This window comes from Peromyscus eremicus, chromosome 6 (genome assembly GCF_949786415.1).
Source record: "Peromyscus eremicus chromosome 6, PerEre_H2_v1, whole genome shotgun sequence".
NCBI classification, from domain to species: domain Eukaryota; kingdom Metazoa; phylum Chordata; class Mammalia; order Rodentia; family Cricetidae; genus Peromyscus; species Peromyscus eremicus.
This window is the reverse complement of record NC_081421.1, coordinates 74,301,601-74,315,823: the sequence shown is the minus strand read 5'-3', so window position 1 is coordinate 74,315,823 and position 14,223 is coordinate 74,301,601. Positions and strand designations below refer to the sequence as shown.

General features: G+C 45.0%; 1 protein-coding gene across 1 annotated transcript in view; it reads left to right on the top strand.

The window, feature by feature from the left end:
• The first annotated feature begins 1,515 nt into the window (after positions 1-1,515).
• Positions 1,516-14,223, top strand: part of Ttf2 (transcription termination factor 2) — a 32,922-nt gene continuing 20,214 nt past the window's right edge. Inside the window, exons 1-9 of the mRNA XM_059265963.1 lie at positions 1,516-1,597; positions 1,683-1,785; positions 3,845-3,931; positions 7,101-7,167; positions 8,494-9,384; positions 10,125-10,239; positions 10,501-10,683; positions 12,411-12,538; positions 13,639-13,720. Of these exons, the coding sequence (XP_059121946.1) occupies positions 1,570-1,597; positions 1,683-1,785; positions 3,845-3,931; positions 7,101-7,167; positions 8,494-9,384; positions 10,125-10,239; positions 10,501-10,683; positions 12,411-12,538; positions 13,639-13,720 (1,684 nt within the window). The 5' untranslated portion in view covers positions 1,516-1,569. The remainder of the gene's footprint in view (positions 1,598-1,682; positions 1,786-3,844; positions 3,932-7,100; positions 7,168-8,493; positions 9,385-10,124; positions 10,240-10,500; positions 10,684-12,410; positions 12,539-13,638; positions 13,721-14,223) is intronic.

Here is a 14,223-nt window from a genome sequence, read left to right as displayed (position 1 = left end):
TTCTGGTCTCCATCTCCTCACACAGTATCTATTTCACATGCACATACACATCTTTGAATTGCAATCTGGGAATAAAGAAAATGCTTCACCTATTCGTCTATAAAATTACATTGGCAAACTGTGGGTATACTGAATACACTTGGAAATTCAAGTCTTCCTCCAGCTCTTCAGAGTTTACTGCTGACTCCATTCATCCTGACATTTAAATACTATTCTATATTTATTTAAGCACTAGGTTCATATTTATTTAAGCACTAGGTATAGGCTCATTCAGTCTTCTCTATTCAGTAAACCCCTTGTGGTTAGAACAGCTGTTTTTAAATATGTGCATTAAATGAACTTTGTATTTCTCAAACACCTACTCCTCTTGGGACGCCAAAAAAGCTATTTAGTAAGAACTGCTTAATTCATAAATAATATCTCGAGTCTGTCTCCCCTCCTCTGGACTCCTAAAATTTTACATTCTCCATGTAGCCCAGACTTCTTAGACATTGCAGCTTTTCTGGCCTCATAGCAACTGTGTGTGCCACTCTGTACGGCTGCGACATAAATATGAAGCCATCTCTACTGCAACCAGGCTCCGACAGTCACTCCTCCCCTTCTGTTCACTAACAGAGTTGATTACAATTTCTAAAGATGTGCTTTATTTTTAATTCTGTGCATGTGTTTCTGAGTGTGCACAAGTGTGGGGGTCCAAAACAGGTGGTTGTGAGAGGCCAGAAGTGAGTGCTAGGGACCAAACTCTGCAAGAACAACCAGCAAGCACTCTTAACTTCTGAGCCACGTCTCTAGCCCCATGATTACAATTTCAAATGCAATACTCTTTTAACGTCACTCTCGATTTTACAAATGCAAAATAAGTTCAAAAGGCTTGACAATGCAAAATACACCAAGTAAAATGAGCCTGCACGCGAGGTCCGTTTTTCCTCCGGGTCTTCTCTCGGACTCCGGGCTTCCACATCTCAGAACCTCAACCAACACGGAGGCAGCTGTGAGGTCCAAAGGGCGCAGAGCCTGGAACTGAAGTCTTTGCAGCTGTTCTGAGACCCCCTGCAACTGTTATGAAGTTCACTCAAGCCTCTTCGACCTCGGGTGACCTTGGGGGGCGGGGGGACACTGGTTGTCGGGGGCCGTAAGGAAGTCTTTGTGCCTGCTCTGTTTACAGACAATACAATTTATTCCCGCAGTTACAAGGACTCGGCCTCCTCAAACTTAACTCTCTCCGCCCACAGCGGCTGCTTCCCGAGTAAGCGAGCGGCCCAGGTTCCCTCAGGCTGCCTCAAGGCCTCGCGGTTACTCGGGTGTCACCCAGGCTCAGCCTCTCCGGGTCTTGCTTTCTTGCAGGCCCGGGAACCTTCCGGCGTCCTCCCGGGACCTCGGCCACGCCCCCTGACTCCCAAGTTTGATTTCGGCGCGCGCCAAGCCTGAGGGATGCTGTCATTGGTTGGGGGTGAGCGGATCTCCCATCTGATTGGTTCTCCGGATCCAGGGGGCTCGGACGCTAGGCGGAGCGTCGTGGGGGCGGGGTCAAGGACGGAAACCCGGCGTGCGGGGCTTCCAGTTAGCGTCATGGAAGTGGTCAAGTGTCCGCAGCACGGTAAGGCTCCGAGGGTCGGGATTTCCCTCACGGCGCCTGTGGGACTGGCCTGGAGTGGCCGCTGTTGACCTTCTTGTCTCCTCAGGGACCGTCTGCTTCTTAAAGACCGGCCTCCGCGATGGCCCGAATAAGGGCAAGAGCTTCTACGTGTGCCGGTCGAACACATGCGGCTTCGTGCAGTCCACCGAGTAAGTCTCGAGCGCGGCGCCGATTCCGCGGAGTGCCCCAGCCTGGGCACTTTACGTCCCTGGGCCGCGGATTCCTCCCATGTTCAGAGCCTTCCAGACTCAGGTTCAAGTCTCTAGTCACCTGTTTGGCCTTACTTAGCCATTCCCCTGTGTCCCAGCATCCTTTGCGCTCCCCCTAGAAAGTGTAGACAAACAGGGGACTAATTAGCTAGTTTCGCACCAATTTTAGGTCGCCCTTTTTATTTTAATGTTTGAGGTTAAAAACATTAGGAGTTAGATACCTGCTTTTTTTCCCTGCATCTAAAGAGGTGTGAGGTTAATAATCCAGTTTCTTTAGGGAGCAGTTCTCCAGCGAGATCCAGTCTCTTTAGGGAGTAGTTAGTCCTCCAGCGAGATCTAGTTTCTTTAGAAACTCAAAGAAACGTCAGACCCCAGAGATCGATGCGCACCTCAGGTGCTATGGATGCTAAGGCTGAGACCTGGAAATGTCACGCTTCTCCAAAGTGAGGAAAGTTAATACTGCTCTCCTGTGATAATCTTATATACCAGGTGTCTACTACATTCTCTAAGTAGAATTAACATTTAACATTTCTTCCTGCTCTCTTTCTGTTGAACTTTGTAGAGAAAAGTTATTTTTTTCAGCATCATAACTTTATAATGGATATTAGTTCTTTAGTGCTAGAATGAGTTTATGGTTTGTACCCCTGTGTTGCGTCAGGGTTTACTATTTATTTCCAGTTTCTAAATATATTGAGATTTGGTACTCCGCTCAAATGTTGTGAGACACAAGCCTGCCCATGTTTATAGGAATTAAACACCAATGGTACTATCAGGTTTGGTTCAAGATTAAGAGAAATATTCTTGGGGATTGGAGAGGTGGGTCAGCATTTAAGAGCACTGGCTGCTCTTCCAGAGGCACTAGGTTCTATTCCCCCAGAACTAGAGTTCTGGGGGAATCTGACGCCCTCTTCTGGCCTCTGCAGGCACAGCATGTACATGGTGTACAGACATACATGCAGACAAAATACCCCTAAACATAAAATTTAAAAAAAAAATAAGCCCTCTAAAAAGAGAGTTAATATTTTTTTATTTTATTATTATTATTATTATTTTTTGAGACAGAATTTCTCTGTGTAGCCTTGGCTGTCCTGGAACTCACTTTATAACTCAGACTGGCCTTCAACTCACAGAGATCGGATCCTCTTGCCTTGGCCTCCAAGTGCTGGGATCAAAGGTGTGTGCCCCTACCGCCGGTGATAGCATTTGTAAATGGAGTGCCACTTACATGGGTGCACTACAATACAGACTAGTACAGTACTTTGACTTGAGGCTTGAAGTGTGTCTGACAGAAGACTGAAGGCTGAAAACAGGGAGTCACAGGAGAATGCTTTAGACCTTCACTAAGACCTGTTCACTCTCAGCACTGTACGTATTTTCCTTCTGTAAGCTAGGAGGGACATTAAAAAATTATGCCAAGCAAAGAAGCAAGTAGTAAATTTTTGTTAGAGGTAGGTGAGTGAGTAGCAGTAAATGACAGCTAATAGGGTGTTGATGGATAAAGGGTGATGGGAGAACCTGAGGAGAAGTCTCGGTGAGCCTGCCTTATAGCCAGCCTTAAACTACAGGTCATCCCTGGGAGTATTGCAGAGTAGATGTCCTATAACAGGCCATTATAAACTCCTAACTATTGTCATGCTTTGTTTTAGGAAGTAGGAAAAGAGAAACTCTAGTTCCTTTCCTTTGCAAGCCACACGGATAATGATGTATGGGATTTACAGGCCACACGTAAATCCTTAGTGTAAAAAATCTGTAGTTAGGGTGGGTGTGGTGACACACGCTTGTGATCCTAGGACTCAAGAGGCCAGAGACCAATTGCTATAAGTTTGCGGCCAGACTAGTCTTAGTAGCGAGTTCCAGGCCAGCCAGGGCTACACAGTGGGACCTTGTCTCCAAATAAATAAATAAAAATAAGAATTCAAGCTTGGATTTGACTTCAGACTGTTGGCTTCTATTCTTTGTCTCCTAAAAATAATTTCTTTTTTTTCTTTTCCCCTTCTAGTATTCCTGTTTCTCGCTGTTTATTGCATGAAGACTTTGTGGTAGAGCTTCAGGGCTTGTTTCTACCACAGGGCAAGAAAGAATGGAGGTGGGTGCCTATAGGAGCATCTAGAAGAATTTACTTTTCTCTCTCTCTCTTTTTTTTAATCCTGAAAGAGTTGCAGCTATACTTTTTATTGTTCTTTTTTAATTTTTATTTATTTTTAATTTTTTTTTTTTTTTTGAGACAGGGTTTCTCTGTGTAGCTCTGGCTGTCCTGGAACTCGCTCTGTAGACCAGGCTGGCCTCGAACTCACAGAGATCCGCCTGGCTCTGCCTTCCGAGTGCTGGGATTAAAGGCGTGAGCCACCGCTGCCCGGCTGTTCTTTAAAAGTCATTACTGAGGAGCACACTGTGCACACATTGGGCACTGTCTACCTTGTCGCTCCCTAAGTCAGCGGGTCTCCACCCAACCCCCTGGGGGTGTCAGTGACCCTTTCACGGGGTCATGTATCGGATATATACATTAGGATTTATAACAGTAGCAAACTTATGAAGTCGCAATGAAAGTAATTTTATGGTTGGAGGTCACCACAACATGAGGAACTGGGTTAAAGGGTCACTGTGCTAAATGCCGAGCAACTGGTTATCCAGAGAAGTCGGTAGTTAATTTCTGGATTACCAGCTCTGTTGGTATTCTTCTTTAACTGTCCCATCGCTAATAATATCAACTCACTAACTTGTTGACTTTCAATTCTGCTAATAGAAAGAGGGCAAAGTTCTGACATGCTAAGTACTCAATAAAGTACGGCTTCCCTTAAGGGCAGGGAACTCTGTATAGATGGGAGAAGTTATTTGTCATGAGTATCAAAAGGTGAGTAGAAACTTACCGGACACTTGATATTCTTTTAAATAAATACATTGCATTGGGTACCAAGGCATGAAGTACCATGACCACTTAAGAGAATTGCAAATGTTTAGTTTGGTGGTTGAGATCATTTATTTAGCTGGTTGAGATCAAACCCAGGGCATACTCCACCACTTCGCTATACCCCTGGCCCTCACTTAAGTGGACACTTCAGGATGTAAGGTTAGTTGAGAAGGAAGGGATCATACATGATAGATTTTGTGTAATAGTCTATGTGATTTAGAATTTGTGTGTTCTGAGTCTCTGTCCCCAACCCAAGTACATTGAAATGCTTGACATCCTTGTTTAAAAAAATCAGTTGACCCTAAGTTTGGGTTGGTGTCTGAGGTGGTTAATTTTTGTCCATTGGTTCATTTACATATTCTTGCATGGTTAATGATGTAAAATAGTATGTCTTCCAACTTCTTCAAGATTGTGCTGGCATTTGTGGGATCTTTGTATTTGCATATCAAATATAGATTCAACTTCTTAAATTTCTACAGAAAACCCTGTTGAGGTTGCATAATTTACACAGATCAGTTTTGAGAGAGCAGACATCAATATTGACTTTTCCAGTCTGTGAGCATGGTGTAGTATGACTTTAAATTGTTCTCTCTGTTTTTAAATAATTTCCATTATAAAGTTCTCATACTCATTTTACTGACTGTGTTCCTCTGGTTGTTTTTAATTCTGTTGTAAATGGAGTGTTTGTTGCTGTTCTATGTGTATGTGAGGGGGTATGTGTATATGTATGTATGTGGGTATGTGTTTGTGCATGTGTGTGGATATGTAGAGGCCTGAGGTTGATGTTGAGTGACTCTTGGTCACGCTGCACTTTACTATATTGAGGCAGGGTCCTCACTGACCCTGGAGCTCACCAGTTCTGCAAGCCTAGCTAGAAAGTTTGTTTTGGGGGACCCTCTGTCCCTGCCTCCTGAATGCTGGGACTACAGTTAAGTCTGCCTTACCCACCTGGGTTTTATGTGGGTTCTGGGCGTCAGAACTTCAGTTTTCATACTTGCAAGGAATCACTTTATTTATTGAGCTGGCTCCTTAGCCTGTAAATGGAATTTTTTTTAAAGTTATTTTTACATTGTTTTCCTTTAGTAGAGTGGGGCTGGCAAGTCTTATTAGATGCAGTCTTGTTCTCTTGACACTTAAGATCACTTACCTTTTGATCCAGAAACACCTGCCTCTATGAGTGGTAGAAGGCAACCAATGCATTTCTAATTCGCATTAAAAGAACCACGGAGATTCAGAAATGAACACAGTGGAGGAGAAGGGCAGCAGAGATAATAGCTAGAATGTTACCCCTTGTCTTCCATGGCCGTCTGCTATCTGTGATTGCTTACAGTAGCTCTGTTTTACAGGTAGATGTAAGACTACTGTTAGAGAGGTTAAGAAGGGAATCTGAGCCCCCACGATTGTGAAGTGGTATCGCAGGGGTTCAAACCCAGCTCCAGCCACTTCAGCTTGAATTGAGATGGTGAAGCTGAGTGCAGTTCCACTGAGAGAAGCTGCTTGAAGAGAACTGGAATGGCCAGACATTCCCTGGTAGTGCGTTTCAGTGTGCATCTCTCTCCACTGCTCATCTAGAAGAGTGATGCTGATGGCCTTGGAAGGCCCAGGGTGTGAAGAGTCAGCTGTGTGATACAGTGTGCAGTTGGCTAGTGTCTTCTTTGTTTACCACCTTCCTTTTTCAGACTGTGTTGTGGCCTCCCTTCTGGCACGCACAGTATCTGTTTGTTTGGGTTTTGTTTTTTTGTTCTCTGATTTTAGCAGCCACTGCTGATCACTTTCTCCATTTCATTTGGTCTTCATACAGAATAAAAAGAATAAACCTGTGCAGACTCTCTGGTTACTGTATCATTTTTGTTCTTGACTTTCCAGTCCTTAAAAATGTCCTCTGCAAGGGCTAGGGGGATGGCTCCGTAGGTAAACTGCTGTCTATGCAAGCATGAAGGCCTGAATTCAGATCTCTAGATGTGCTTGGTCACCCGGGGCTGTGGCGAGACCTCCCCCTCTCTCTCTCTCTCTCTCTCTCTCTCTCTCTCTCTCTCTCTCTCTCATTGTGGGCTTGGAGAGATGCCCAGTGGTTAAGAGCACATGCTGCTCTTGCAGAAGACATGGATGGATTCCGTTCCCAGTACCCGTGTCAGGCAGCTCACAATTGCAGCCTTGTAACTGGTCCAGGGCTTTCGGTGCCATCTTCTGGCCTCTACAGCCACTGCATGAGTGCGGCACACATCTGCACATGTAGGCAAAGTACTCATACACATGAAAAATAAGTGAAAACCCTTTTTAAAAATTGAAAAATAAACTCTTAAAGACTTTTCGTAGCCTTAATTATTTGTTTTTTATACTCCATTAGGTTGTTCTTCCGATGCTCTAGAAGTAAGGCAGAGGGGAAGCACTGGTGTGGGAACGTTCCGTGGCAGGTAGGAGTTACTCTTCTGTTTTCCGTATGGCGTCTTAAGACAGTGTGGTGAGTCACTTTGACTGAGAGTACCCCAAGTCCTCATGAACTGCTAGTGTCCGTCACACAGGCTCTGAGAGCCCCGAAGGGCCGTGTGACTGCTCACTCAAAGAGCCAATGCAGTGGTCAAAGCCTCACCATTTACCTCCTGTTTCACACAGATAATTTCCAGTAAATTAAACTAAAAGTAGTCAGTGTCCTCCTGCTTAGGAAAAAGAGGCTAACTTTCCCATCTTTTTATAGACCAGCAGTTACCTGATTTTGGCATAAGCTAAATGTAACTCTAAGGTTCCTAGAATATGAGTGTTGTAGGAATTTAGCAGAGTTACTATCTGGGGTAGATATTAGATTCAACAACCTTTTCTTTAAAGTACTTTGACCTTGAAGAATCCTTGTGGGAAATAATGATTGTTTTCCTAAAGGGGCTTTATAGCCATTCCATGACTTTGGTCATAAGGCACCTCAGGCACATCTGAGGCTCTTATATTATTGTGTATTACAAATAATACATAATAAAGGACTAGAGTCAGAACATATGATGCTCTCCTTCAATAAAACATGTAAATTAGATTAGGGACCTTGGTATGAAAAAATACTTTATGTAACATTCAATAAATACGCCTTTGTATGGCTGTTCGGGGTTCAGTCCAGTAGGGAGGCTGGACCTTCCTGCTGCCACATAGGCCTTAAAATTTCATCTTGGAATGCCTTCAACTGACCTGTGCTGCAAAATACACCCCAACATTTGGTGCCTAATGCGGGGCTTGAAAGAAGGCTCCAGATACCCCAAGACTGGAGATAATGCCCATAGTAATAGGCGAGGCTCCAGGATAGGGCACAAGCATGGAGAATTTAAATTCTCCATCTCAAAAACAACAGCTAATACAATGGCTCCTAAAACAAAAGGTGAAAAAAAAAAAAGAATCTTCCCAATAGAGAAAGGGAGGGGGAAGTTAAAAAAGGTAGCTGCACAATAAAGAAAGATTAAAAAACTAAAAATTCTCAATATAGGAGAGGAGGAGGCCCTATTCCTGTGCAGTACTCATAAAGATTAGAGAAATGCTCTGGGTCAGACTTCGCCTCCCTTGAGCCCTGAGGAGGAGTGATCCGGTACAGAGGAGGAACAGGCACTGAAAGAAACAGTCATTGTGAATTTGGCGTCTTTCTTCGTATATGCAGAAGTTAGGCATGGACCGCATTTGCTCTTTCCATTTCCTCCAAAAAAGGCGTTTTAGATACAAGGGTGGCCTTATTTTACCTTACCATATACTGTTTTCGTTGTCCACAGGATCCTAATCCTAAAGAATATCCTGTAACCAGCAAGCCTCCACAGGCATCTGAGTTATTTCCTCATCCTCCCAGCCAGCCAAGAAACCCATTCAAGGTGCTTAACACTAACCAAAAAGCAGCTCCCTGGAAACAGTTAGTCGAAGGAGATGGTGAGGGAAAGACAGCTGATAAGACGCTGAGAGAGAACAAAGACCAGCTCTTGGATCAGAAAGCCCAGAAGTCCAAGTCTGACTGTAGGATGGAGAAAGACCCCTCCCCTGACCTGGTGACAGAAACACAGTCTAGAGGTGACGGGAAAGAACAAGGGTCGAAAACGAAGTTTCAGGCCCAAACTAAGAAGACTGAAGGACTGGCTTCCAAACAAGGCCATGGAGATGCGCCCCGAGGAACGTCTGTGGTTCCTCAGATGTCAGAGAGTGAGAGTCGAGATGTCCCAAACAAGCCAGAACCTCCGAGAGAAAAGGAAACCCAGCTTTTGCCTCAGAATGTCCCTGGTCAGAACCCAGAAAGCAAAGCCCAGAAAGAGGGCCACCTCAGCAGGGAGCAGCTCAGGAGTGGGGAGGCCCAAGGCAGAACAGGCACAGATGCCCCCAGTGCCCAGGCTTCTCAGGAGGGAGCGCCTGGGCTTTGCTTGCGAGAGGCCCGCCATGCTGCCTCCAGCAGCGAGGACAGCGAGGACAGCGAGGACGATGAGGGTGTTTCCAGTAGGCCAGGCTCCCCACTTCTCTTTGACTCCACTGTGGACTTCCAGAAGAAGGGGAACCTCCAACTTTGCGATCAGCGTGTGCAAAGACAGCCACCTGCTGCTGTGGGTGTCTCCAAGAAGGGAGAGTCATGTGACCCAGCAGCCCAGCGTGCAAACCTTACAGCACAGCTGAGACAAAAGAAGGTGAGTATTGGCTCTGCAGAGTATACCGCCTTTGCAGAAGACCCGGGTTCGGTTCCCAGCACCCACGTCAGGTGGCTCAAACTGCCTAACCTCAGCTCCAGGGCATCTGATGCCCTCTTCTTGCCTCCTTGGTAACCTGTACCTATGTTTACATACTTACACACAGATACATACAAATACACATAATTAAAGCCAAAAAAAAAAAAAAAGGGCAGGCGAGTCTTGACTTGTGCTTTGTCTCTAAAGTGCTTGTTCTCAACCTATGGGTCATGAAGGATCCTTTCACAGTGGTCGACTAAGACCTCGGAAACAGATACTTACATTACGATTCATAACTACCAAATTACAGTTCTGAAGTAGCAATGAAAATAATTTTATGATGGGGTTCACCACAACATGAGGAACTGTATTAAAGGGTCTCAGTGTTAGAAAGGTTGAGAACCACTGCTCTAAGATCAGGGTGTTCTGGGGGCAGCTGGGAGACCCTCACAGAATTGAGTAGATTCCTGAGAGGGCTTTATAATTTATAATTCCTGAGAGGGCTGTTTAATACCTGCCTTTCCTATGTTTATGCTTAGGCTTAGTAAGCTAGTTGGTTTTGTTTTGTTTTTTAATCCTGGATTTTACATTCATAATTAAAAGATCGTTTCAGAATTTCAGCATGCTAAGCCATTTTAATCGGAAGTTGTCCTTTAATAACTTGAGAAGCCAGTCCCACTTGAATAGGATCTGTTTTTTAGGGCACGCTGGCTGCAGTGAACATCCAGGCTCTCCCTGACAAGGGTGAGAAGCTGCTTAAGCAAATCCAGGCATTGGAGGACGCACTCAGTGCTCTGGCTCTCTCCCCAGAGCAAGGTAAGATGGGAGTTGCACCAGCACTCCGTGTTTGGGAACTTGACAGAGACATTTTGATAAAAATTGTCTACATCTTTTTCCGTTTCCTTGTTGGCTTCTGAGCTTTCTTCTGATGATATCTGTTGTTGTTTATAAAAGCAGCATTCCTGCTTCCTGTGGTCTGGGCACAGTTGACCTGGAGCCTGCAGTCTCCTGACTGCGTTTGCACCGACTTTACTTGTTTCTCCCACTTTCACCCATCTTCCCTTGTGTGTTGAGCAGGAGCCAAGGAGAACTGTAGCTCTCAGGAACCCCAGCAGAGTGGCTTCGCCAAAACCGCTACAGACCCTCCACACCTCGTGCCTCCCCAGCCCCTTCCCAGTCACGAGGTCCAGCTTGTAGGTTCTCTAGGACTAAAGGCAGGTCGCCAGGGAACTCCTGAAGGAGCCAGTCAATACTCAGGAGGTAAGATTCCAGAATTCAGCCCTGCTGTGACAAGTTGATGCTGTGAGCTATGTGTTACCTAGCAGATGTCTTTGCCCACCAGAAGGGAAAGCCATTTTTGAGTTGAAAGTTGCACGTGTGTTAGAGACCTCGATTCTCTGTAGAGCTCGGAACAATTGTTGAAGGACTGAGGCTAGGGACTGGTTACTACCTTACACTGAGTGCCCATCCACCGACTCAGGGGCGGGCGGCACGTAGGATGTAGTGTTGTGTGTGAGACCTAGCTTATGAGGCAGTGGACCGGCCGCTAACGTGTTTATTCTTTTCCGTATGAGAGGTGGGTGCACTGAGGCAGAGCAGAAGAATAATGTCAGTGGTGACCAGTGATTTACAGAGACATAGAAAGCAGCAGTAATTCCCTGTTAGCTAAGTTCCCACTGCTAACTCTCCAGGCAACTTGGCAGGTCCCAAGTAGTCTTGTTGGGTTTTTTACTATTTTATTTTTATGTTTTGAAACAAGGTCTCACTGTGTATCCCTGGCTTTCCTGGAACTTGCTATGTAGACCAGGTTGATCTCGAGTTCACAGAGATCCACCTGCCTCTGCCTCCTGAGTGCTAGAACTAAAGGTGTGCACCTCCACACCCAGCTCCCAGATAGAGTCTTCACTGTGCTATCTGACTTGATTTACCAGTCAGGAGCTTGCAGTTAAAGTGGGCTGGCAGAAATTAGGAAAACAAAGGCAGTTCTCTCCCAGGGAGAACTACCAAAGGTATAAAAAAAAATGGAAGGGCAGCAGAGCTAGGGAGTGTCTAATAGCTGGGATGATATTTGAACTTAGGCCACTGTAAAAGGGCATTGAGAAAACACTTGGTCACATAGCATAGCAGTCTTGGCTGCTCATTATTCCATTACCTAAGAGTGACGAAGTCACCTAGAGAAACATTAAATTATAGTGGTTATTGAGGTAAAAGAGCATGTGATAAGACTTGGAAAAAATTCTAGTAAGACAGTTTAAAGGCATTTTAAAACAAAGTTTCCCATTGTCTAGAAACCTTGTACCCAGAATGCTTTTCCCTTGGAACTACAAACAAGTTGTGTAACTCGTCCCTGTGGGATGAGAGGGCAAACGGAACAGTATGATCCATAGTCAGCTGGTGACCTGCACCTCAGGGATCAACTTTCTGTCTGCACAGAAGACACTATGCATGGCTTTTACTCTCACTGGCCTTTCTTCTTTGAATCCAGAGACCTTTGCTTCCAGAATTACTGCACAGCATGACCTTTGACCTTTTTGTCCACTGCATTTCATAAGTGAAAAAATAAAAGATCAAAACTCCCAAGGGCCTAGCTGGAGATGAAACTCAATGGTAGTTAGTGCTTGCCTGTTGTGATCAAGGCCTCAAGTTTGATCTTCAACTCTAGAAAAGAATTATAGATTGTTTTGTTCTAAATTATAGTTCATGTGGTTAAGCAAACAGAATGGGAGTAGAGAAGCTTGGGAGGTCAGTAGAGTGTTGAGGTAGGACTTTTTACTCAATACAGATCTATCGTTTGGCAAATAATTACATTTTCAGGCTCTAGCCAGAATATAGTACTTGTCTTGCTGTTTTTTTGTTTGAGAGACAGGGTCTCGTGTATCCTTGAAAATCCAAGTATGCAAGACAGGCACTATACGAACTGCACTGCATCCCCAGCCCTGAGGACATGGCACTTGTGACATCTTTGGGTAACACTTGTCTGTTCACAGGCCATATGAACCAACATCGCCTTCATAGTGTATGGAAAATCACGAGTGAAGCCATTGATGAGTTGCATCGGTCACTGGAGTCTTGTCCTGGTCAAACAGCAGTGGCAGAAGACCCAGCTGGCTTGAAGGTGAACCAGGAAGACTAGCAGTGGAGAGTGTCCAGCACCCTGCAAGGAGAGCACTGTGAAACCTGCAGATAAATGCCTTAGTGGCTTTTCCTGTAGTAGTTTCTATTTTGTTGAACAGTGAAAATAGTAGCAAACCCTTTTTTTTAAGTTGTAAGATTATACATTTCTATAGCAGCAATGGATCCATGTGTTGTCCGTAGACGCTACAGGATATAAACCAATTGTTACTTGTAATGATCTACTGGGGATGGAGATGTATGAGACAAATGTGACCGTAAGACAAAGATAACAGCACCTTGCAGTGTGTCTTAGGCCATGTATGTAAAGTACAAAGGGAACGCAGAGTAAGGAAAACATCAGCTTGGTCAGTAAGTACTTTTATACCTTAAAAAATTGCAGATATTTAGAGAGCAAAGAGATAAAAACAACATAGGACAGTGAGATGGTGTTGAGGGAGGAGACATGGAGGTTGGTATTTATGAGTGTTGGATGGCTGTCATCCTCCCTGAGCTGGGAAGAGCAGGTCATGCTGCTGAGTAGGGAGAGTCCCTTGCAGTGGAGCCTGGCATTGGCAAATGAACTTAGGGTTGAATGGTTCAAGATGCACTCTGCAGTTGTGGTCACTTTGTGAAGGACAGTGAATGCTTTGTGAAGGTTTGTTCTCCCAGAGTACGAGGAAAACTGGGACACAGGACGGGGAGGAAGTCACTAGTTCAAGGGCTACCACAGCTTGTGACTAACAGTCCAAACGGGGCTGTTGGGCAGAGAGGAGAGTCAAATATAAGGATCATGAAAAAGACAGAAAGGCTAGTAAAAGTCAAGTGACATCAGGGGTTTGGATGCAAGAAGTAAAACCTGACTTCTAATTGAGAAGACAAACATGGGCTTTTAGTGGGTGTGGAGACATGGACAGGAGCATCCTAATAGAGATGCTGACCATTAGCCATGGTGAAGGCTTCAGCGTAGCAGACAGGAGAAACCAGTAGCCATGACAACAGCTAGACTGTAGAGGGCTCACCTTACAAAGGAGGAGTAGAGTGAAGCCAGGGTCCCCCGTAGCCTCATGAGGCGTTCGTTCTGACATTTCTTATTTTTGTCAGGTCCCTTTGTTACTCCACCAGAAGCAGGCATTAGCCTGGTTACTATGGCGGGAAAGTCAGAAGCCACAAGGAGGGATTCTGGGTGAGTTTAGCATTGTGATAAGAGCCAACAGTTACGGGATTCTTAGGCACCATGTTAACCTTGCTGTATTGTTTCATTTGATGTTGTCACATCCATTTTTTTCAGATGGGAAACTTAAAGTGTAGAAATGGTAAGGACTTGGTTAAAAATACATGGCCTACCAAAGGAAGTGTTGGCAGCCAACTCTGACCAACTCTGACCAAGCAGAGGGTTTGTTCTCTGCTGGCTCCACAGTCTCTAGAAGCTGTGGAACATGAGACTAGGGGCTAGTATTCTAGGCCATAGCCACAATTACAGACTTTTCTATGACTTTACTCTGAGTGTTCAAGGAAGCTAAGGCCACCCAGTGTCGGCTTCATCTGCCCTGGGTTCAGAGATTGGTAGTTGAACCCACAACATCTAGTCCATCCCACAACTATAACTTACACAGATCAAAATCAGCAGAAGGCTCACAGGACAAAATTCTGAGAGTAGTCTTCTGGAGTCTTCTCTCATTGGGCCAC